Genomic DNA, 22,639 nt, shown 5'->3' with positions numbered 1-22,639 from the left:
AGGAGGGCTGGGGCCTGGCACTGGAGTAACCAAGCTCTCAGGCTCTGGGTTCTACGGCAGAAGTCCACACCGCGCCTGCAGTCCACAGGCCCCCAGACCGTACCTTTAGTGATATGACCCTGGCACCAGTGGATTGCTTTATGTGTAACAAAAACATTCAGTATTGGCCTCTTCCCACTCCCACCCCCAAGCCAGTCCTCACCATCTGCACCCCAAGAGGCCAGAGAGGCAGACGGAAGCCCATCACTTCCGCAGCGGGTGAAGGATCCTCCCCAGCGAGGTCTGACCCGAGTCCTTCAGTCTAAAGGAGGTTCTCTCCCCAGCGCCTCTGCCCTTCGCAGAGGCCTCTGTGTTGGCACTGGGTCCCTCGGCAGATTCAGGGTACTTTCTGGGGGTGCGGGCACTGCTGGCCCGCTTCAGGGTACCACTGTCCCTGGGGCTGGCATCCTCAGGACCCCCCTTCACCCTGAGCTGCCGCTGGGAGACTGTCCGAGTGATGCCGGGAGCTTTGGTCCCAGCAGGGGCATCTGTCCTCACACACCGAGAGGAGGAGGCCACCGTGTTCCGGGCAAAGCTGGGGACAGAGGCTGGGGCTCGGGGGGCGCTGGGGGCCGGCGGGGTCTTGGGCTCTTCTTCAGGGCCCTCGGAGCTGGCACGGCAACCCTTATTTTCCTCGGGTTTCTGTCTGGGGATGTTCCTGAGGGGCTTGGCGCTGGGCTTCCTGAGAGAGACCCTGGCCTGCAGGGCAGACTCCTTCCCCGGCCGGGTGTTGCCCAGCCCCGTGGGCGACCTCCTGGGCGACGTGTCTGAGGTCCCCTTCACAGAGCTCCGGCGTGACAGCAGCGTGTCTGTGCTGCTGGGAGTTTCCCGAGGGAGGCCCCGAGATGGCTCAGGCCGCTTCCAGCCACCACTGCCCCTGCTGGACTTGGAGATGGGTACCACCTTGCGCATGCTCTCATTCTCAGAGCTGTTTAAGGTCCGCACGGGCTTGGGTGCGGCCCCCTGGCTCCTCCGGACGCTGGCAGGTTTGGTTGTCCCCGGAGATGCCTCCTTGAAGCTGTTCCCCTGAAGTCCTGTCCTATCCCTCCCTCTGCTGGGCCTGTCCCTGGGCAGGCCTCCCTTGCAGGTGGACTCACTCTTGGTGGAAGCAGGAGCAGACACCTCGCCGAGAGGGCTGGAGGCTGGGTTGGAGGAGACCTGGCTGCCCCCCATCCCAGAGGACATGGAGCCATCCCCGTCCCTCTCTTCCTCCGGCACGCCCGTCTCGGGTCTGGAGTCTGTCCCCTCTGAGCAGTCCAGGGTCAGAGAGCAGTCGGTAGTGTCCGAGATGTGGAACTGAGGCGCAGGGTCTTTGTGCTCAGGGTCGCTGCTGCCCACAGACACCACAGCTGTGCTGCTGGGCTCATCTGGGGTGATCCTGTCATCCTCTGGGGCTGGGCTGGGCCCTTCCTGGGGACCTCTGCCCATGGGCGTCTGGCTGTCCTGGCAGGCACTAAGGGACTGTGAGCTCTCAACCCTCGAGGCCTCCAGCTCCATCGGGGGTACGTCACTCGGGGTCAGCTGGGATGGCTCCTCCGGGCCCTTGGAAGCCTGCAGGTCGAACTGGGCCAGGCCTGTCACCAGCTCATGCTCTGTGACGCCCAGGGCCAAGGGCGAGAGCGGGGCGGCCCGTGAGGGGCCCAGGCCCACAGGTTCACTGTTCCTTTTGCGAAGGAGGCCTGCACCAATGCGTCGGGCCCTGGGAAAGGCCGATTCGGGCTCCTCGGGATGCAGGGCTGGGCCTGGGGCTTTCCCCTGGCCCTCCGAGGCCTGAGGTTCATGTGCAGGGATAGGGTCCCTTGGTGCTGCGGGCTCCATCCAGGCCAGGGTGGGCCGGGCCTGCCTGGGGCTGCTGCGGGGCAAGCTGTTGAACTTGGCCTCCTCGAGTGCAGGTGCTGGGTCGCCAGTGGCCGTGGCGCCCTCCAGGAAGGTCAGCAGCTCACGGTCAGCGGAGGTGCCCAGTGAGAGGCGGGAGCGGCGGGTGTTGGGGGGGCGGTTGGAGGGGCTGCTGGGCCTGGGGCGCAGGAAAGGGGGCAGGTCCTCTGCTCCCTTCTTGGCCAGCTGCTCCACGTCGTTCTCACTGCTGCTGCGGCCAAAGCCCCCTATCTCCCCAGCCGCCCAGGACCGCCTCTTCTGTTCCTGCTCCTTCAGCCGCTGCAGCTGGCGCAGCTCCAGCACCTCCCGGTCGTGGTTGTCCTGAACAGGGGTGGAGAGAAGCCGGCGTGAGAAACCAGGTCCAGGTGCAATTCCAGAGCCACCAGCACCAAGCCTCCAGGAAAGCGACTTCCACGGAGGGGAGGCCTGGGCCACACCCATCGCCGTGAAAGACACTGTGAGCGTTTGTTTGCACGTCTGTGAGTGTGTAAGAAGGGGAAGGCTCCCGAGGAACCTGGGGGTCTGACCCCAGGGACGCACTAGGCTTGGCCCCAACAATCTGTCTGCAGTTATCTGATCCCTGGGCCCAATTTCTAGCTCTCCAGCCAAGGTACTGTCCCTTTAGTGCAGGCTGTGATTACACACATGCAATGTGACCTTCACTCCAAGGAAAGCCGGCTTGGTCCGACAATCGGAGAAGAGGAGGAGCGGGTATGCTTTACAAATACTTCAGCCCTTCACCCTGCTGCGAAACACCGGTCGGTCCTCAGTGAAACGGAACCAGCACGAGCTAAGCAAACTTTACCTCCTGTGCAATTTCACAGACAGGTGTCCCCCATGGTATCTGCAGGGCACTGGTTTCAAAACCTCTCCCCTAGCCGGGCGTGGTGGCGCACGCTTGTAATCCCAGCATTTGGGAGGCTGAGACCGGAGGATCATGGTTCGAGGACAGCCTCAGCTACTTAGTGAAGCCCTTTGCAACTCAGCGAGACCCTGTTTCAAAATAAAAGAATAAAAAATACGGCAGAGGGTATAGCTTGGAGGTCGAATGCCCCTGGGTTCTATCCCCAGACCTACAAAACAAAAATAAAAACAAAAAACAAAAAGCCTCCCCCTGGATACCAAAATCTGTGACTGTGTAAGTCCCATATATAAAATGGTGTAGAATGTGCATATAACCTATGCACATCCTCATATATGCTTTAAATCATTCCCAGATTACTTATAATATGTAATGTCATATAGGTGCTATGTAAATATTGTTTAGGAAAAATGACAAGAAAAGGTCTGTGCATCTGTTTAGCACAGATGCACTTTTTTTGTGTGTTACTGGGGATGGAACTCAGGGGTCCTTCTACCTTCAGGCTCTACCCCAGCCCTATTTTAATTTTATTTGGAAACAGGGTCTCACTAATTTGCCAAGGCTGGCCGCAAAACTGTGATCCTCCTGTCTCTGCTTCCCAAGTACTGGGATTACAATCGTGCGCCACCACGCCCAGCTCAGATGCGCTTTTAAAGACTATTTTCACCGTGTGATTGGTTGAATCAGCAGATGCAGAACTGTGGATATGAAGGGCTGTGCTGTGTCACAAACCGTGGACCTCTTTCTGGCAGGGAGATCCTTGTAATCACATAATTACATGGGTCTCACAACCCAATCTGTTTTTGTTAGCAGTTTTTACTTGAAAATCAATTTCCTCCTACAGCGGACTTTCCAAGTTCCTGCAAGCTCTGACTGGGACTCTTGGCTCCTCCTTCAGCTCTGGCCTTAGCCTCCCTGAGGGTCCTTAGACCTCTCAGGCTGCCCATGGTGGGGCTGGAGCCAGGTCCTGGCTCTCAGAACAGCTGAGAGCATCACACAGGTGGCTGTATGGGTCTCTGGAATTCAGATGGGGAGTGAGGGCCTCAGAAAGTCAGAAAGAGCCAATCTGGCATCTGCCCCACACGCCATGGGCTCCACTGCTGAGCTCACTGCTTGGACAGAGGAGCATCGACGTGGCCACAGGCTAAGCCTCCTTCTCTTAGCTGGATATAGAAGGGAGGGGATGGGAACTCAAAGTAATTTTGGGCTTAAGAGAAATGTGATCAGTCCCTCCAAGAAATTCAGCTATGGACAAGTCTACATTCAGGGCCAGAATGCAAGGCTCCATCCCTAGCACCAAATAAATAAAATGAAGTGTAGGGCAAGAGATGACTCAGAAGCACCTGGCTCCTCGTTGCCACCTGAAATCAAGGGGTGTGAACTGCTATCTTGTTTTTAGCAATTAGATAAAGGTTTGATTTGCAAAGCCAAGCTACCCAGAGAGGTTTCTGGCTTCTGAATTCAGCTCAGAACCACTGGAGTTGATGGGTAAAGGCTGAGAAGTGTAGCTGCTGTGCTTGGTCCAGCAGCAGCTTCCTAGATTTCCAGATACCTGAGAACTCCCCTTTCTGGTGGTACTTTTCTGTGGGGATTGAATCCAGGGTCACTCTACTACCAAGCTACACTCTCGGCCCTATTTTATTTTATTGTGGTACTGGCGATTGAATCCAGGGGAATTCTACCTCTCAGCTACACTCCCAGCCCTATTTTAATTTGAAACAGAGCCTCACTAAGTTGATGAGGCTGGCTGAGAACCTCTGATCCCCCTGTTTCAGCATCCCAAGTGCTGGGATTACGGGCATGAGCCCTCATGTCCCACTTTTATTTTATTTTGAAACAGAGTCTCTCTAAATAGTCCAGGCTAGCCTTGATCCTGTGATCCTGTCTCAGCCTTCAATGTACTGGGATTGCTGGTATGTACAACCACACCTAGCAATATTTGAAAACTTCCAAGGCCTCACTGGCTGAGGACAGTGGTGTTCCCATGGCCCCAGTACCACCTCGAAACTGCCGTGTGGAAACGGAGGAAGGAGAAGGCCCACTGCAACCAAAGTCTCCTTGAAAGTTAACATTCTCTTCTAGGGAGGGCTGAGCAGGCCATTCAGGATCTTCAGGAGACTTTTAAATACTATGAATTTCATCATAAAGGAAGTTTGCTAACAAAATACTTTTAAGACATTATTATGGCAAGCATGATGGTGCATGCCTACAATCCCAGTACCTGGGAGGCTGACACAGGAGGATCGCAGGTTCAAGACCAGCCTCAGCAACTTAGACTCTCAGCAACCAAGCAAGACCCTGTTTCAAAACAACAACAAAAAAGTTTTCAAAAGGGTTGGGGGTATGCTACTGAGTCCAATCCCTAGTACCACACACACACACACAAAAAGAAGACATTATTACACGTGTTGGTATGAGCGGCAAAGGAACAGGGACCACTGAATGCCAGACTCCTGGTGACAGGGAGGCTTGCAGGTCAGGGAAGGCCCTGTCTTCCCAGCTGGTGTGCCCATACTGCCTGGACCAGGTAATCCTGAAACCGTGGAGATGAAGAACTATCTCTAACACGGGCAGAGGACTCTGTCAGCAGGAAGAAAAAGCAAAGTCCACAGCACCCGAGACTGGGAGATGCCACCAGCCGTACCTTAACTGCTTTGTTGAACTTGGTACAGAAGTCTCTAAAAATCTGGAGGCACTCATCCAGTTTCATGGTTTCTTTGTCTTCGCAGAAGAAATCTATGAGGGTGTGGGCCTCGCCCTGGAGCTCCTGTTTCCAGTGCTCCAGCTCCATCAGCTTTTCCATGGCAAACTGCGGAAAAACAAACAGGCAGACGCTGAAGTCAACTAAGGAGGCTGAGGAGGCGCGGGAAGATGTGCAGGGGGCTCGGTTTCAGCTCTTGGAGAAGGGCAGGCTTCCTGTAAGGCCGCTGCACTCGGAAAAGAAGGCGACCCAAGCAAAACATGGAAGGCAGGTGACTGCCTGCAGGAGCCCAGGAAGCCACAAAACAGACTGGAGAAGATGCGGCGCCAGGCGCCCCAAGGCTGAGGCGGGGGGCAGCCTGGGCAACACGGCAAGACCCCGTTTTCATTGGGGAGGGGGTGAAGAGTTTAACCTATAGAATGATAGTTTGTTCCATTCAGAAAACCTCCTTTCTCATCTGCTCTTCCTTCTCACAGCTCTCATAACTGGCCTAGGGTTTGCTTGTTCTGACAAGCTGTCTATTTTGCCCTGTTGAGAAAGAGTCTAAACTTAATTCCAAATAAGCCCTGTGGGGTCAGCATCCCCTCTTCCCAGGATTGAAGCCCTTGTGTCTAAACCACAGGTGCTTTCGCAGCGGCTGGGAAGCTCTGCCAACCGTCCAGGCTTGTACCCCACATGCAGCTAATACGTTTGGGGTGGACCCCGCGTAGATAGCTTACTAAAGCACCTCAGGAGATTCTGGTAGGTTCCATGGTATTAGTATCTCATTAAAAAAAATCCTTTTTACTATTTTATTTTTTTCTTCTAGAACACAGAGGTCTCCAAGACCTCTACAGATTCTAGTACTGCCACAACCTGGTGGTGGGAGTGGACAAAGCTAGCTTTTCCTTGGTGGGTTCTTTTAGGATGGGATCAGCCACACCCTGGTGTGTGGTAAGAGGGATGAAGGATGCCCTCAGTCCCCGGGACACTGAGCATTTGGAAAAACAATGAAGTCCCAAGAAGATAAAACGTACATGAAGAAGGGACATAGGAGGTATGCTCCTTTATGAAATTACAAGAATCTCACTGCAGGGTTACATTTGAGGCACTTGCTTTGGAGTGAGGGGCTCTCGGGGTGCCACCAACGGAGCACGCTTGGTGAGCTATGGAACCTAAAGAGACATTCCTTCCAGACTCAACACCTCCCACCCCTTCCAACCGCTTCTCCCCTTACGGGCCCTCTTCTTAACCAAACACATTCTAGAAGTAGCAGGAAACCAAAACTATTTAGGAAACCAAATACCGGGGAGCGTAAGCATCTGAGTCAGTAGCCCGAGGCAGTGAGTGCCTTTGCACTATATTTTTCTTTATGGTGAGAAGGGTATTCATGCAAGAATAAATCTCTGCCTGTCATTCCTCCTGGGGTGGGGGGGGTGGACTCCAGCCAAGAACAGCTCAACTGCAGAAAAACAGGCCTCCTGACAAAAACCTACAGCGGGGGCAGCTCCACCTCGTCCGGCTCATCTGTGGACCCTGTGGGGGTCGCCCGAGGGCCAGGAAGGAAAAGCCTAATGGCACCCAAGTCGCCCAAATGCTCAGGAGAGTGGAACGCTCCGAATTCGGGTCTGGAAAGTAACCACGGATGAATTTCATTGCACGAGTTTGACACAATTAGGGGCACAAAGGGAAAGCTGAGCTGGCAAAGGAGGGCGGCAGGAGAGTGGCGGCGGCGGCAGCGGATCCGGCTTCCCATCTCTATCGTGCCTGCCAGGAACCCAGGTCCAAAACCAATGTACGCACCACGTCTTGCCCAAAGGGTCAACATGCTGACACAGAGCTGCAAAACACATGTGCCTAGCATCCTTTTGCTCTGAAACCTTGAATGATTCCCTGCTGCTTAGCACAAGGAGTTCAAAGTTCTCAGACTGGCACTCGGGGTCCTACAGGGCCTGACCTTAACTCACCTGAAGACATTTCTATCTCACCTACTTAAGAAATTAAGAAAGTCAACTTTTTTTTTTAACTAAGAAAGAAAAAAAAATACATGGCTGCATGGCACATTTTATTTATAGAGATAAAAATAACTATCAGGGCTTGGGGTATAGCTCAGTGGTAGAGCACTTTCCTAGCATGTGCCAGGCCCTGGGTTCAATCCCTAGCACTGAAAATCAAAAGGGGGGGGGAACACAGAAAGAGGAGTTTAAAAAGTTAAAACAAGGTTGCCTTTGAGAAGCAGTCTGGAGATGGGGAGACAGAAGAGCCATCCTTCACTCTAAGTCTTTCTATGTTAAAATTTAACATAAGATAGAGCTGGGCGTGTAGCTCGGTGGTCCAGCCCCTAACCCTAATCCTAGAATATGTGAGGCCCAAGGGTCTGATCCCCAGTACTGAAAAAAAATTGGTATATGATATTAATACTTCAGAACTTGGGGGAAATGACACAGCGACAGTCTTTGCAGTGCTGGGGATCAAACCCAGGGCTTTGTGTGCGCCAGGCAAGTGCTCAAACACAGAGCCCGAGAACGGAATCTAAACCTTGACGTGCAAAGCCGCTAATTCTTGGATTTCTGAGTCTGGGGCATCTGGTTACGTTTCCTACTGTTCTGTGCTTTTGTGCTGCTAGTGGCAGCATTTGCTTTGCTACTGCGCTGTGAGAAAAACATATGTGCCTGAAAGTGAAAATGAGAGGCTGGTTACACTTGAAAACAAATATGGGGCACTCGTTCAGTGACAATAACAAACGCACGGCGGAGCCGAGCACAGCCCAGTGCTCGCCGGCCTGACCTGGAGATGAGACTATGTCCAAGTAGTAGTCTATTAGCGCGCAAAAGCTTTGGGGGTTCTGCCTCCGGGCCCCACTGCTCCTACCCAGTGTCCAGGGCAGCCCTGGGGTCTCAAGTGAGCACACCACTTCACAGAAGGCAAAAGCATCAGATGGTGCCACTTTTTTTTTTAAATAAGGAAGATAAAAGAAGTATGTCAGACTCTGTGATTAGTGAGTCACAGTGAGCTGTCACAAACATGTCCACTCTGCTGTTTTTTGTTGATGTTATTTGGAGCAACTCCGGGACACACCCTGCAGGGCTGATGTATTCGGGTGTTGATAGGCAAAGCAAGGGTGTGTGTGTGTGTGTGTGTGTGTGTGTGTGTGTGTGTGTGTTCAGCGCTCTCACTAGAAAACATGCCAAAACACGGCTTGTCTCTTCTGTATAAACAAGGGAAGGAAGAACAGCCAGAGCCCTAAGAGGTATCTGGTTAATTTCTGTGAAACCTTGTGCTGTCGTCCAAAAGAGTTTGATTGGTTTAGAACCCACACTGGAGTTGCCAGGCCTGCTGCGGGTGTAAGCGCCCAGGCTGACACCAGCTCGCTGAGGGAGGCGCCAGCAGCAGACGGAGCCATGAAAAGCAGAAGCCCTGTCTCTAAACAGACACCTCAGCTCTTGACACCAGTGGATACCCTCTGCCAGGAACGGGCATCAGGACGCAAAGTTCCTGCACTACCTTGGGGGGAGATCTGAAGACGGACCTGCGGCTTCCACAAATCCGCCCACACCAGTATAAGCAGCCTTGGTGGGAAGATGAGTGAGATTAGAGGGGCCGACTTGGGTCTCCCACGAACCTGTAGGAACTCTTCCATCTGCTGACAAAGTTCCCCGTCACGCTGGATGTTTTCCTTTAGTGATTTTGTCCTGACAAAGAGCGAGTGAAGTTCTGCCTCCATATTATCCAGAGATAATCTAAAAAAGAAGACAGGGGAGAGTGAGCAGCCCGCACAGGAGACCATGTCGACCCAGACCTGTTGTCTGCCCCTGTGTTGAGATCTGTGCGTTTACATGTACTTTTTTTTTTTTTTCAGGTCTGGGGATGGGACCCAGGGGCATTTGACCTCCAAGCTACACCCCCTGCCCTAATTTTTATTTTGAAACCAGGTCTCACTGAGTTGCAAAGGGCCTCACTAAGTAGCCTAGGTTGTCCGAGAACCGCCATCCTCCCGTCTCAGCCTCCCGAAAGCTGGGATTACAAGTGTGCGCCACCATGCCCCGATTTCCATGTGCTTTTTAAAAGAGGTGATTGCTGCCAGGCGTGGTAGCGCAGGCTTGTAATCCCCGCGCTTGGGAGGCGGAGACAGGAGGATCCGGCTGGTTCGAAGCCAGATTCTCTGGCTTAAGAGACCCTGTTTCCAAATAAAAAATATAAAATAGGTCTAGGAGTGTAGCCCAGAAGTAGAAGGGTTTCCAGGAACCCCAGTACCGCCAAAAAAAAAAAAAAAGAAAAAAAAAAGAAATAAAAGAGGCAATTGCTTCCTAAAAGCACATGCTGGTTCAAAGAGAGTAGGCTGTCGCTTTGACCTTGCACGTGTGATATCCAAAATCACAGGACTTTTTCAAGATTTTCATAAACTAGGTCTGAGCACCTTTATATAACAAGCATTAAAAACTCAGCGCCAGCAGGGCTCTGGGAGTCATGCCTTCCTTGGTCAGAAAGCTCTAACTCACTAGCGATACAGCCATGGGTACTGACTGTCCTGATCCTGAGGGTCCCACAGAGACACTAAGCTGATTTCACGTTGCTTGGCCACAGCCAGCACAAGCTCTCTGCATCTTACAGGGACCCAAAACACAACCGATATAATTTTGCAAGTAAATGGCTGGATTGATTACAATGCTTTTGTCATCTATGTCAAATGAGCATTAAAGCTGGGCATTGTGGCACATGCCTGTAATCCCAGTACTTGAGAGGCGGAGACAGGAAGTTCTCAGGTTCAAGGATAGCCTCAGCAAGTAGTGAGACTCTCATCAACTTCATGAGACCTTGTTTCAAAATAAACAATAAAAAAGAGAGCTGCGTGGTGTAGTTTGGAGGTAGATGCCTCTGAGTCCAATCCTCAGCACCACACAATAAAATGAGCATTAGTAGAACATGAAGATATTTTTTTGTCACCTGGTAAAGCAAGCAGATGAAACCTAAACTCCAGGTGACGTTCATCAAGTGGGATGCATTCATGCTTCTGCTGTGGATTCCAGTTTTCCTTTGTACAACAGTTTCCTACCCTCACAGGTCTCTGGTGCCCATCTGAGATCTGTCTGTCCCTCATTGTGCATTCCACCTTCCATTTCAGATAAGTAATCCTTACTGCAAAGAGCTTTCCTAAGACAATATCCAACAAAACCCCCAATTCTACTCTGACCAGATATGCCAGTTCAAAAGTGCAATGGTGACTGGGTAATCCCAGTACTTGGGAGGCTGAGGAGGATCGCTGGTTCATGGCCAGCCTCAGCTACTTAGTGAGGAACTCTGCAACGTCGTAGTGAGACCCAGGTTCAAAAATTTAAAGAATAGGACAGGGGATGTAGCTTGGAGGTATAATGCATTCCTTGGATTCAATCACACACACACACACACACACACACACACACACACACACAATGCAATGGTAATTCCTCCTTATATATCTCTTAATAATATCTCTATACTAGTCAGGGTAAAAATATTCCCATAGAGATTTCTTCTAGTAATTAAAAAGCAAAACAGTTCATGTCTTATAAGATGTTTGTTCTTTTTGGAGAATAATCAGGTGAACTGTAAACATGAATTATAAACTCTTTATGCCTTTGCACTGATAACTGCCCTTTGAGAAAGACAGGTGGTAATCTATGGTTAGATGGCCATAAAGTCGATCGCAGTGAGATACTGGTGGATGACGGGGCTACGAGCTATGGCGCACTTGTTTATGTGCGGATGGTCCATAGCTGGCTGTTGCCACTCACATAATTAGCAAGATATGACCTGGACTGATCCATGAAGTGGCAAACTGAGCCAACTCTGAGAGCCAACCATGGGGATCTCTTCCCCATCCTGCAATCCATGTCAGCAGACTCACATCAGCCAGGGCAGCAGTATTAGTGACACGGGAATCAGAAAATGCTACAAACCAGGGCTCTTTTTCTCAGAGAACTAGATATCTCTAGCACCTGCCACTGGATACAGGTATATGAGTTATAAATTGAAAAACATGGAACTCAAATAGTACGTATGGAGCTGGGCGTGGTGGTGCACACTTGTAATCCCAGCATTCGGGAGGCTGAGACCGGAGGATCGTAATTCTCGGACAGCCTCAGCTACTTAGGCCCTCTGCAACTCAGTGAGACCCGGTTTCAAAATAAAGAATAAAAAATAGGGCAGGGGGTGTAGCTTGGAGGTCGAATGCCCCTGGGTTCCATCCCCAGACCCGCAAAAAAATAAAATAAATAGTATGTACATACAGATTATGCCTCATAAAAGCACACATCAATATTAGGATTAGAGGCAAATTAGAGTGATGTAATTAGAGCATTATGCTAGGTAGATACTTTCTCTGTAAAGTTGAGTGACTAGTTTAGAATCAAATCCTTTCATGGCTCTTGGTGTGGTTCCAACCCCTTTTAATGCAATAGAAAATAAATGTACCATGTTAGATTCTACAAGGAAACCGTGACGTATGGCCCTGAAAATCTGACTGATATAGACCAACTCCCACCGTAATAAGCTTGTGTTGTTTGAACTCCATCTTTTGGGTGTGGAGGGATTTGAAGTTCTTAATCCATATTTTTTTAAACTGATGATATTTGTTAGAATAGATTAAAATAGTTTTTAGTAACATTTAAAGAATAAAAGTCAATTTTTCAAAACCCCCAGAGTGCACACATACTCTGTTAAACAAACAAAAAGAAGGCCCAAAAGTTCAACAAGACTTTGTGAAGTTCAGACTTGAGTCCAAAAGTTGTAACCACTAAGCAGTTTTCCTAAGAAGGCAGCTTAAACAAGCTGAGCTCTTGCAGTCCACCTCCGGCCTCCCCTGCTTACCTAGCAGCCTCCTGGACGTGGCGCAACTTTTCAGAAAAGTGGAGGAGGAGGGCATCTTTCTTTTGGGCTTCCTGGAACAAAAACAGAAAAAAAATTTTTTTTCTCACTGGATGGATAAAACTGGAAGGAAATCGCTTTCTTAGGGATTTAAGGAACTTTGGAATCACTGCCTGCTTTTCAGCCTGCTACATTCAAAGCGATTCACTGAGACAGGAACTCTGATATTCTTAGTAAGATTTTCCAGAACTCCCCGACTCTCAAGATACATTTAACCTCCCAGAGCAATTGATGGTGACGTGAACTACAATTCATGTGCACTGAGACTCAATGGAAGGAGGTGGAAGATTAGCAGGGCCCATTGTGTCTAAGAGAATCCAATACGTACTGCCTAAATACCAACCGTACCTAGGAGTGGGCCTTTACATGACTGGGATGCCTCTGGCTGCTAAACCAGTTTGCAAACCAAGTTAATCAGAAGGTACACAGACATGGGGTGTCTGGATTCTTTACCTGTCGGGAGGCTGAGTGGAAGGTGGGTGGGAGGGAGACATTACTGACTCAGGACACTTGCCACTTGGACAGGGACGCGTGGATCTGAAAGAGCCCTGAGTCCATGCTGCAATCCATGCTGGATATGGAACATGGCTGCTGCTGCTTTTTTTGAGTACTGGGGATTGAACTGGGGCATTCTACCTTCAAGCTGTGCTTCCAACTCTATTTTATTTATTTATTTATTTATTTATTTATTTATTTATTTTTTGCAGGTCTGGGGATGGAACCCAGGGGCATTCAACCTCCGAGCTACACCCCCTGCCCTATTTTTTTATTCTTTATTTTGAAACCGGGTCTCACTGAGTTGCAGAGGGCCTCACTAAGTAGCTGAGGCTGTCCGCGAACCGTGATCCTCCAGGTCTCAGCCTCCCGAATGCTGGGATTACAAGCGTGCGCCACCACACCCGGCTTATTTTATTTTTGTTTTGAAACAGGGTCTCACTAGGTTTCTGAGAGTCTCACTACCTCCTGAGGCTGTCCTTGATCCTTCTATCTCAACCTCCCAAGTACTGAGATTACAGCAGTGTGCCACCATGTCTGGCTCAGCTTCTTCTTTTAATGCCCTGAAATTTAACTGTTCAATCACATGCTGAAGGCTGGGAGTGTAGCTCAGTGGTAGAGCACTTGCCTAATAAACGTAAGGCCCTGATTCCATTGCTGATACCACACACACACACACACACACACACACACACACACACACACACACACAGTCAAATACTAAGTTAAGCACGGCCCTCTGTCTTCAAAAGAATACAGTCGCAGTAGTGTGTGTGTTACTTATAGAGAGCTTACAATTTGCCAGACATGAGTTAGGCACTTTATGGGCATATCTCCTTCAGCCTTCTCAGTTACCTGGTTTTGAGGCCTTGTTATCGCTGCCCCATAACTAGATGAAGACACTGAGGGTCTGAAGGTGGAGCACAGGCTGAGCATGCACCAAGCCCTAGTTCAATCCCCAGCACCAGAAGAAAAAAAGCCAGGTAGAGGGTGAGACTCCAAACTCTAAAACAACAGCCAGGCACTCGGATGCACAGTTCACAAAGAAAAGAAAAGAAAACCTCTAGACACATAACTGGTCACAAGTCTGACCCATCCCATGTCAGGAGTGTTTCAGTAACCAGTCCTCTGTTCTCTATTCCTGTGGCCATTGCCCCAGCTCTCCCCAAACAGCACCCTGTCTACCAAGACGCATCCTTATTTCTTTCTTTTCTTTTTTTTTCTTTTTTGGTACTGGGGATTAAACATAAAGGCATTCTACCTAAAATCTACGTCCCCCCCAGCTTGATTTTATTTCTTTATTTAAAAGAAATAATATGTTTGTTTGCTTTGATGTCTGCCAATTTGAGCAAAGACAGCTTAAATCTCACTGCACTGCCAGCATATCCTCCCTAAAGAAGACAAAACAAGGAAAAGAAACATATTATTTATTTCTTCATTAGGTTTCAGAGAGTTTAGCTACATTGCTGAGGCTGGCTCGAACCAGAGATTCTCCTGTCTCAGCCTCCCAAGTACTGGGATTACAAGTGTGCGCCACCATGCCCGGCTGACACATCCCTATTTCCAGCTCTCCCTCCACTCAACCCAACCCAACCTCCGCAGGGCCTTATTTTCTTAAAAACAGAAAGCTCAGTCATGCCATCATGCTGCGCAAAAACTTCTGCGGGCTCCCCCTGCTACAGCATGAATCCTTCATGACTGGCTTCCTCGGCTTCTCTCACCCGCCCCACTCCCTCCAGCCCTAGAATCCTGGGTGCAGCACAACTCGGGAATCTGCAAATAAAACTTCTGCAAACAGAACCTCCATGCAAGTCTCCCTGCCCCTTTCCTAACTTGGACACCGATGTTGTGCCTGGGAAACCTTCGCCGCCTCCGAGGGGGATGCATACCCACTCTCTCTGTATTCACCGCTTCCTCGTACCTGTGCGACAAAGTGCAGAAGATTCATGCCAGGTTTGTTTGCTTTGGTGTCTGCCAATTTGAGCAAAGAAGACAGCTTAAATCCCACTGCATTGCCAGCATAACCTCCCTAAAGAAGACAAAGCAGGGAAAAGAAACATATTATGCCTTTCTACAGACACCAAGACCGAAAACACAACAGTGTAATTACATTGGGGTCTACTTACTGCATTCATGATATTCCCAGCCTGGAGCACCAAGTGCAGGATGGAGTGCAGCTCCTCACAAGACATCAGCTCTGTCAAAAAGAACACACCGCGGTGCCTTAGAGAACTTCCTCCCCGCGTGCACAGAAGACGCTGCCACGTGCAGTGCAAGTGTGTCTAACGCAAGCTCTGACCTGAAGCTGCAGGCAGAGACTACACAAAGAAAGAAAGCGGCACCTCTACAGCATCCCGAGGGCAGCCTGCACTGGCACGCCACGCTGCAGCATTGAACCGGGGACCCGATGTGTGTGACGCTTCACTATCATAAAAGGGTTCAATAAGGAAAAAGTTCAAGTAGCAGAAAATACAGAGGCCTAATGCCAGGCAGTACACTGTGTTTTGGAAATCGACTTTCTTCTCCTCCATAGTTATTTAATTCTTTTCTTCATAGTCACTAGTCTTGAGAGTGTGTTTATGAAATATGAAAACACCAAGCAGTATTTTGCTGAGCCAATGAGTTAGGAAAAGATAAAAAAAAAAAAAAAACAGGCTAGGACAACATGTAAATAATTTGCAAAACACTAAACTTTGGGGCCCTGGGACCTACAGCATCTTTTCCATTTTATTCAAATCTATGTGTTTAATTTGGATATGCCAAAGGCTTTAAAAAGAAAATCATCATTGTAATATATTGGTAAACTAACTCTTTTATTACCACCAAAGCTCTTACACATTTATGAAAGCATGATTCAAAAATGTCTAATATATTTGAAAAGCTAAAGAGAAACCTGGCTTTTAAAATTATAACATTTAGATAGATGATAAAATGTCATCTATGATATTTTAAGTTAGTATTTTCCAGTTAAGTCTAGTATAAGTTTCAAAAAATTACATTTGGATCACTGCCTATATTTTGTTATCTAAGAAGACCAGTTTTGGAAGGTTACCCAGATAAGAAATGTTTCTGTCATGCCCACAAGTTTGCATTGCCTAATATGAAAACACGTTCTTCCATTGCTATTTCAACAGGAAGAACCATCATCCTCCCCAAGCTGCTGCAACAGCCTTGGTATGGCCTCTACATTGAAAAGAAAATTCTTTTTCATTTTTTTTTTTTTTTGGGTGGTTACTGGGGTTACTAGATGCCCTTCTACCTTTGGGCTACACTCCCAGACCTATATTATTTTTATTTTTATTTATTTATTTATTTATTTATTTATTTATTTATTTTTGGTGGTACTGGGGGTGGAACCCAGAGGCTTTCTACCTCCGGGCTATACTCCCAGACCTTTTATATATTTTATTTGGAAACAGGGTCTCACTAAGTTGCTGAGAGCCTCACTCAGTAGCTGAGGCTGGCTTCGAACCCGTGCGATCCTCCTGTCTCAGCCTCCCAAGCGCGAGAATTACAAGCGTGCACCACCACGCCCGGCGATTCTTTCTTTCTTTCTTTTTTTTTTTTTTCCTGGTGGTACTGAGGTTCCTGGAAGCCCTTCTACCTCCGGGCTACACTCCCAGACTTATTTTATACTTTTTATTTGGAAACAGGGTCTCTTAAGCCAGCGTGTCTGGCTTCCAACCAGCGTGATCCTCCTGTCTCTGCCTCCCAAGTGCGGGGATTACAAGCGTGCGCCACCATGCCTGGCTCTTTTTCATTCTTGATGTCCTCTCTCAAGTAAAGAAAATACGGCGGATTGAAGAGAAAAACTTTTATCTCAACAAAGGAAAACCAAATAGGAATATGAGTTCTACAACAATAGTTAGAGATCCAGAAATGACCTGGAGGAGACCAGGCTGGTGCTGAGGGCAGCGGGGAGTGTGAGGAGGGGGAGTGCTGGGGGAGCCTGGGAGCCCAGAGGGACCTGTGTGCTATGGATATCAGAAGTGAAGGCCTGCCCTCTGGAGACATCAGAGCAAATCTAGAGCCATCTGGGCAGGCAATAATCTAGTGAAAATGACCAACTGGCCCCTTTTAAAGGCAAATGGGCAACCACCAGCTGTTGGAGTCTGGGGAAGTGGGTGGGAGAAGACGCCACAGAGCAGAAACATCAGAAACTGCTGTGGAGGTCTGGAAAGAGGTCTGCTCCTGAGAAAGTCAGGGCGGCCATCACCATCATCCAGAGAGTAGGGCAGGGGGGAGACACAGCTGGCCCAGGGTACAGGCTTTGTGTAGGTGCTGCACACCACGCCACACACGGAAAGCTACCCAAAGAAAGGGGCTGCAGCCTGCAAGGTGGACGCAAAGCCCCAGATGGAATAACTTTCATGAGAAGATAACAGGCAAGTTAATATTCATTAGGAGAAAAAAAAAGTAAATGAAAATGAACTTAAAAGCATCTCTAGTGATCTCTCATTTCCCTTCTTAGACGATGTCAGAAATGGGACTTTCCAGCCAGGCGTGGTGGCGCACACTTGCAACGCAGCATTTGGGAGGCTGAGATGGGAAGATCACAGATTTGCAGCCAGCCTCAGCTACTTAGTGAGGCCCTCCGCAACTCAGTGAGAACCCGTTTCAAATCAAAGAATAAAAAATAGGGCTGGGGGTGTATCTCAGAGGTAGAATGCTCCTGGGTTCAATCACCAGCACCACACACACAAAAAGAACTTTCCATTTCTAATTTCAACTGAATTCTTAAAAAAATAAATCGCCACCAAAATTAATAAAAAATAAATTGTATGGAGAATCATATATGTACTTACCTTTTATAGCATTTCTTAAAATTGTTATATCTTTGTACAGAGAAGAACAAGAAGGTAAAAATTCCTTCTTTAGCACCATGGCTTTGATCCGAAGTGAATAGCTGAAAAATAAAAAGTAAAACTGTAGAATTCAATGGCAATTTAAGAAGCCTTATTCTGCAAAGAGCAATAATCAGTGGCTATTATTCTTACTTTGGCACCTGAATTAAGTAGTGCAGAAAGGAATCTGCCAGGGATAGCTTGGACACATCGCCACTAAATGTTTTTAACTTCTTTACCTAAAAGACAAATGGAAAGGGAGATAGAGAAGAAAATCACTTAGGATTAAATTTTAAGATTATTTTAAATTACATCTTAGAAATATAAGAAAATAGGGTATAGGTCCTAAAGTCAAATTAATAAGACCCCCCCCCCCCAAAAAAAAAAAGAGAAAAGAAAATCATCACAATTACCACCACGTTGTTTTTCTTTGCATTTATTTTATTTTTTGCCATGCTGGAGACCAAATGCAGGGATTTGGGTGCGCTAGGCAAGCGCTCTATCACCGAGCTACACCCTCAGCCCTAAGACCTTGTATTGTAAAAGGAAAAAACAAAAAACAAATGCCAATTTGAAGGAGAGGAGCTAGTGTCACTTATGTGATACAGACAAGCACTCTCCGACACCCAGGAGAGAGAGCTGGAGCCGCTCAAACCCTCAGGCAGGGCACTAAGGGCGGCACTGGGAAAGGATCCGTCCTAAGGAAGAAAATGTCCTGTAAGGAATCATCTGGAGGTGATGTCATTGTTTGGGAGAAGAACTGGATAGTCATTATAATGCCTTAAGTCATCAGTGAACAAGATTTTATTATTTTAAGTATTTTGGATTTAAAATACTCAGACTGGGTAAGGTCCCACACAGATCTTTCTATGGTCCAATTCAACTTCATATACAAGCGCTTATATGAAGGAACTCATATCTTTTATTTTGTTTTGTGGCGCTGGGGATGGAACTGAGGACCTTGCTAGTTAAGTGTTCTACCACTGAGCTCCACCCCTGGCCTCAACTATTGGTGTGTGTGTCTGTGTGTGTGTGTGTTTTGTTAGGGATTGAACCCGGGGCATTCTACTTCTGAGCTATACCTCCAGCATTATTATTATTATTATTATTATTATTATTATTATTATTATTATTTATTTTTGTGGTACTGGGGTTCCTGGAAGCCCTTCTACATCTGGGCTACACTCCCAGACCTATTTTTTATATTTTTATTTGGAAACAGGGTCTTTTAAGCCAGTGCACCTGGCTTCAAACCTGCACGATCCTCCTGTCTCCAACTCCCAAGCGCGGACCACGCTCGGCTATTATTATTATTTAAAACAGAGTTTTGCTAAGTTGTTTAGGGTCTCACTAAGTTACTGATGCTGGTCTCAAACCTGTGATTCTCCCAAATACTGGGATTATAAGCATGCACCACCATGGCTGTCCTGGACAATTGTACCTTGAGGTGAGTAGATGCTGGCTCTCCAACAGGAAGATAAAAAGGGAAATGCTTAAACAACTAAAAGATCAATGCTGAGCTTTCCTCCCATGATGCAGCACTATTCACAATCACTAACACATGGAACCAGCCTAAGCCCCCATCAACAGATGAACGGATGAAAGAAAACAGAATATACGCTCAGTGGAGCATTATTCTGCCATAACAAATGATCCTGTCATCTACAGCAAATGGATGGAACTAGAGGACATTATTATTAAGTGAAATCAGCCAGATACAGAAAGGCAAGAACCACATGTTTTCTCTCTTATATGGGAGCTAAAAAAAAAAAGGGGACCTGAATGTGGAATAATTACTAGAGGTTGAGAAGGGGTACAGAAAGGAGATAAACAGAAGCTAAATTTAATAAGTCCACACTGTATACAGAAGTATCACATGAAACCCCATGAATATGTCTAACTCATATATATTAATCAAAACAAAAATAAGGTGAAATATTTTAAAAATGATTTCCCCCTAAGCAAAGAGCAAGTACAGTACCATGTACATTTCTATAAAATTTTTAAAAAGTGTCTATGACCCCAACCCTCCCCTGCACACACTTACATACATGACAAAAAGATGAAAAGGCCCTGCATATACCGGCCAGCATGGTTACAGGAGACAACTACTTTCTTCTGCTTCTAATTTTTATTTTCTAAAATATCTACAATGAATATACATTCTTTAATGTTTTATAGCTCTCATTGTAGAGGTCTTTTACTTCTTTGGTTAGGTTTTCTTAGGTATTCTATTAGTTTTGAGGTTAGAGTGAATGGAATTGTTTTCTTTATTTCTTTCATTGTGGATTCATTGTTGGCATATAGAAATGCAACTGATTTCTTTAGATTGGTTTTGTATCCTGCAACTTTGCTGAATTGGTTAATCAGCTCCAGGAGTCTTCTGGTTGAGTTTGTTGGGTCTTCTAGATAAAGGATCATGTCATCTGCAAACAAGAATAGTTTTAATTCTTCTCTTCCTATTTGAATTCCTTTGATTTCCTTCTCTTGTCTTATTGCTGTGGCAAGAGTCTCAAGGACTATATTGAAAAGGAGTGGTGATAGTGGGCATCCTTGTCTTGTTCCTGAATTTAGAGGAAATTCTTGTAGTTTTTCCCCATTCAATATGATGTTGGCTTTGGTTTTATTGTATATTGCCTTAATGATGTTGAAATACGTTCCTTCTATTCCAATTTTCTGCAGTGGCAAGCATAAAGAAATCAAATAACAACAAATGTTGGCGAGGATGTGGTGAAAGAGGAACTCTTTTACACTGTTGGTGGCAGTGCAAACTAGTTCAGCCACTATGGAGATCAGTGTGGAGATTCCTTACAAAACTGGGAATAGATCCACCATATGATCCGGCTATACCACTCCTGGGTATCTTTCCAAAGGGGTTTAAATCAGAGAACTTCTATAACATATGCATACCCATGTTCATAGCAGCACAATTCATAATAGCCAAAATATGAAACCAACCTAAGTCTCCATCAACAGATGACTGAATTGCAAAACTATGGGAAACACACACAATGGAATTCTACTCAGCAATAAAGAGGAACAAAATCACGTCAGTCACAAGAAGATGGAAAGACCTGGAGAACATTATGTTAAGTGAGATCAGCCAAACACAGAGAGAGAAGAGACATATGTTTTCTCTAATATGCCCAAACTAGGGAGTATTAGGATACTAGAGGGACTCCAGATAATGGAGGGGAAACCTCAGCAAAGCTGGAAAGGAAGGGTAGGAGAGGAAGAAGGCTGAGGTTGATTAATGGAGGAGCTACATCCAAATATGTGTAAAAGTATGAATATAGCATGGTTAACCTGGACATTTATTGTTAGGGGGGAAGAGGGCATCAAACACTGGGCGAATGTATGCCATTTTCAATATGATCCACATAAAAATAAAAAATAAAATATGTAAAAAAATAAAATATAGTATAATGTGGTATTCTGGGCAGAAACTGGCACGGAAAAGGATTTAAATATAAACTAAGCCGGGCGTGGTGGCACATGCTTGTAATCTCAGCATTCAGGAGGCTGAGACCTGAGGATCGCGGTTCGCGGACAGCCTCTGCTACTAAGTGAGGCCCTCTGCAACTCAGTGAGACCCGGTTTCAAAATAAAGAATAAAAAATAGGGCAGGAGGTGTAGCTCGGAGGTTGAATGCCCCTGGGTTCCACGCCCAGACCCGCAATAAATAAATAAATAAATAAATACTAAAATATGAATAAACTGTCATTTTTAATAATGACATTAATATTGGTTCATAAATTGTTATAGATGTATTACATGGATGTAGCAATTAATAACAGGGAAAACTGTGAGGATATATGTATCTTTCTGTTTTTTCTCTTCAAGTTCTCTCTGTATGCTTAAAACTCCTTTAGCTGGGCGTGGTGGCGCACGCTTGTAATCCCTGCACTTGGGATGCTGAGACAGGAGGATCGCACAGGTTCGAAGCCAGCCTCAGCTACTTAGTGAGGCTTTCAGCAACTTAGTGAGACCCTGTTTCCAAATTAAAAAAAAAAAAACAAACAAAAACTTCCTTTAAAACAAAAAGTCAAAAACAAAAAAAATAAAAAAAATTTAAAAATTAAACTAGATAAAGTTTTTTGTTTTTTTTTTTAATCTGAGGATGCAACCCAGGGACATTCAACCTCCAAGCTACACCCCCAGTCCTACTTTTATTCTTTATTTTGAAACAGGGTCTCACTAAACTGCAGAGGGCTAAGTAGCTGAGGCTGTCCAACGAACCTACGATCCTCCCTGTCTCAGCCTCCCAAGTACTGAGATCAGAAGCGTGTGCCACTACACCCTGCTAAATAAAGTTTTTAAACACACAAATATTACTTCCACTATAGTAAAGAATAAAAAAGGAAGAGTTCTGACATAGGTAGATTGCCAAACAGCTGATAGGTGGAAGGAGAGGCAACGAGAAAGTTCTCAAACTGTATCAGAAAGAAAGTCATGCCCTCCCAACACAGAAAGCTTCACCGAGCCCATTGGCAAAACCACTTCTAAGGCCACTGTTAATAGGGCCTCCCACAAAAGTCTTTATGGAGAGGGTACCTTAGTACTCTAGTGAAGTGCGCGTCCATCTGTGCAGCTAACTGGCTGGTAAGTACCTAGCATGCTGGCATCCTGGTCATGATCATCATTGTTAGTATCTAGTGCTGGGGACTGACCTTGCACATGCTGAACATACTCTTACCACTGAGCTACACCCCTGGCTCTATTATTCTTTATAAGGCTTACTCTCTTCTGTTTCTTGCGTTATGATTAATACCATAGTTTTAAGCCCCTTGAAAAAAAAATAGAAAATCGTAATTCAAAGGCATAAAGGAGACTTCCGGGAAGATGGCGACCGAGAAAAGCGGGGCTTAAGAGCCCCGCTAACAACAAATCTCCATTACCACAAAATCAGCGCCTTTCATAGCCAGAAAACAAAATCACCAG

General features: G+C 46.8%; 1 protein-coding gene across 1 annotated transcript in view; it reads right to left on the bottom strand.

Annotated features, from left to right (window-relative positions):
* Nucleotides 1-243: 243 nt before the first annotated feature.
* FHDC1 (FH2 domain containing 1) overlaps nucleotides 244-22,639 on the bottom strand; it is a gene marked incomplete at its 3' end in the record, with an annotated part of 41,152 nt that continues 18,756 nt past the window's right edge. The window contains exons 4-11 of the mRNA XM_080697833.1: nucleotides 17,852-17,937; nucleotides 17,660-17,760; nucleotides 14,981-15,051; nucleotides 14,776-14,883; nucleotides 12,303-12,373; nucleotides 9,079-9,196; nucleotides 5,421-5,585; nucleotides 244-2,235 (exon numbers count right to left, since the gene is read on the bottom strand). Coding sequence (XP_080553959.1) covers nucleotides 244-2,235; nucleotides 5,421-5,585; nucleotides 9,079-9,196; nucleotides 12,303-12,373; nucleotides 14,776-14,883; nucleotides 14,981-15,051; nucleotides 17,660-17,760; nucleotides 17,852-17,937 — 2,712 coding nt within the window. The remainder of the gene's footprint in view (nucleotides 2,236-5,420; nucleotides 5,586-9,078; nucleotides 9,197-12,302; nucleotides 12,374-14,775; nucleotides 14,884-14,980; nucleotides 15,052-17,659; nucleotides 17,761-17,851; nucleotides 17,938-22,639) is intronic.

This window comes from Muscardinus avellanarius (genome assembly GCF_963383645.1).
Source record: "Muscardinus avellanarius genome assembly, chromosome: 6".
In the NCBI taxonomy this organism is placed as follows: domain Eukaryota; kingdom Metazoa; phylum Chordata; class Mammalia; order Rodentia; family Gliridae; genus Muscardinus; species Muscardinus avellanarius.
The sequence above is the reverse complement of the archived record's forward strand: the minus strand, read 5'-3'. Positions and strand labels throughout refer to the sequence as shown.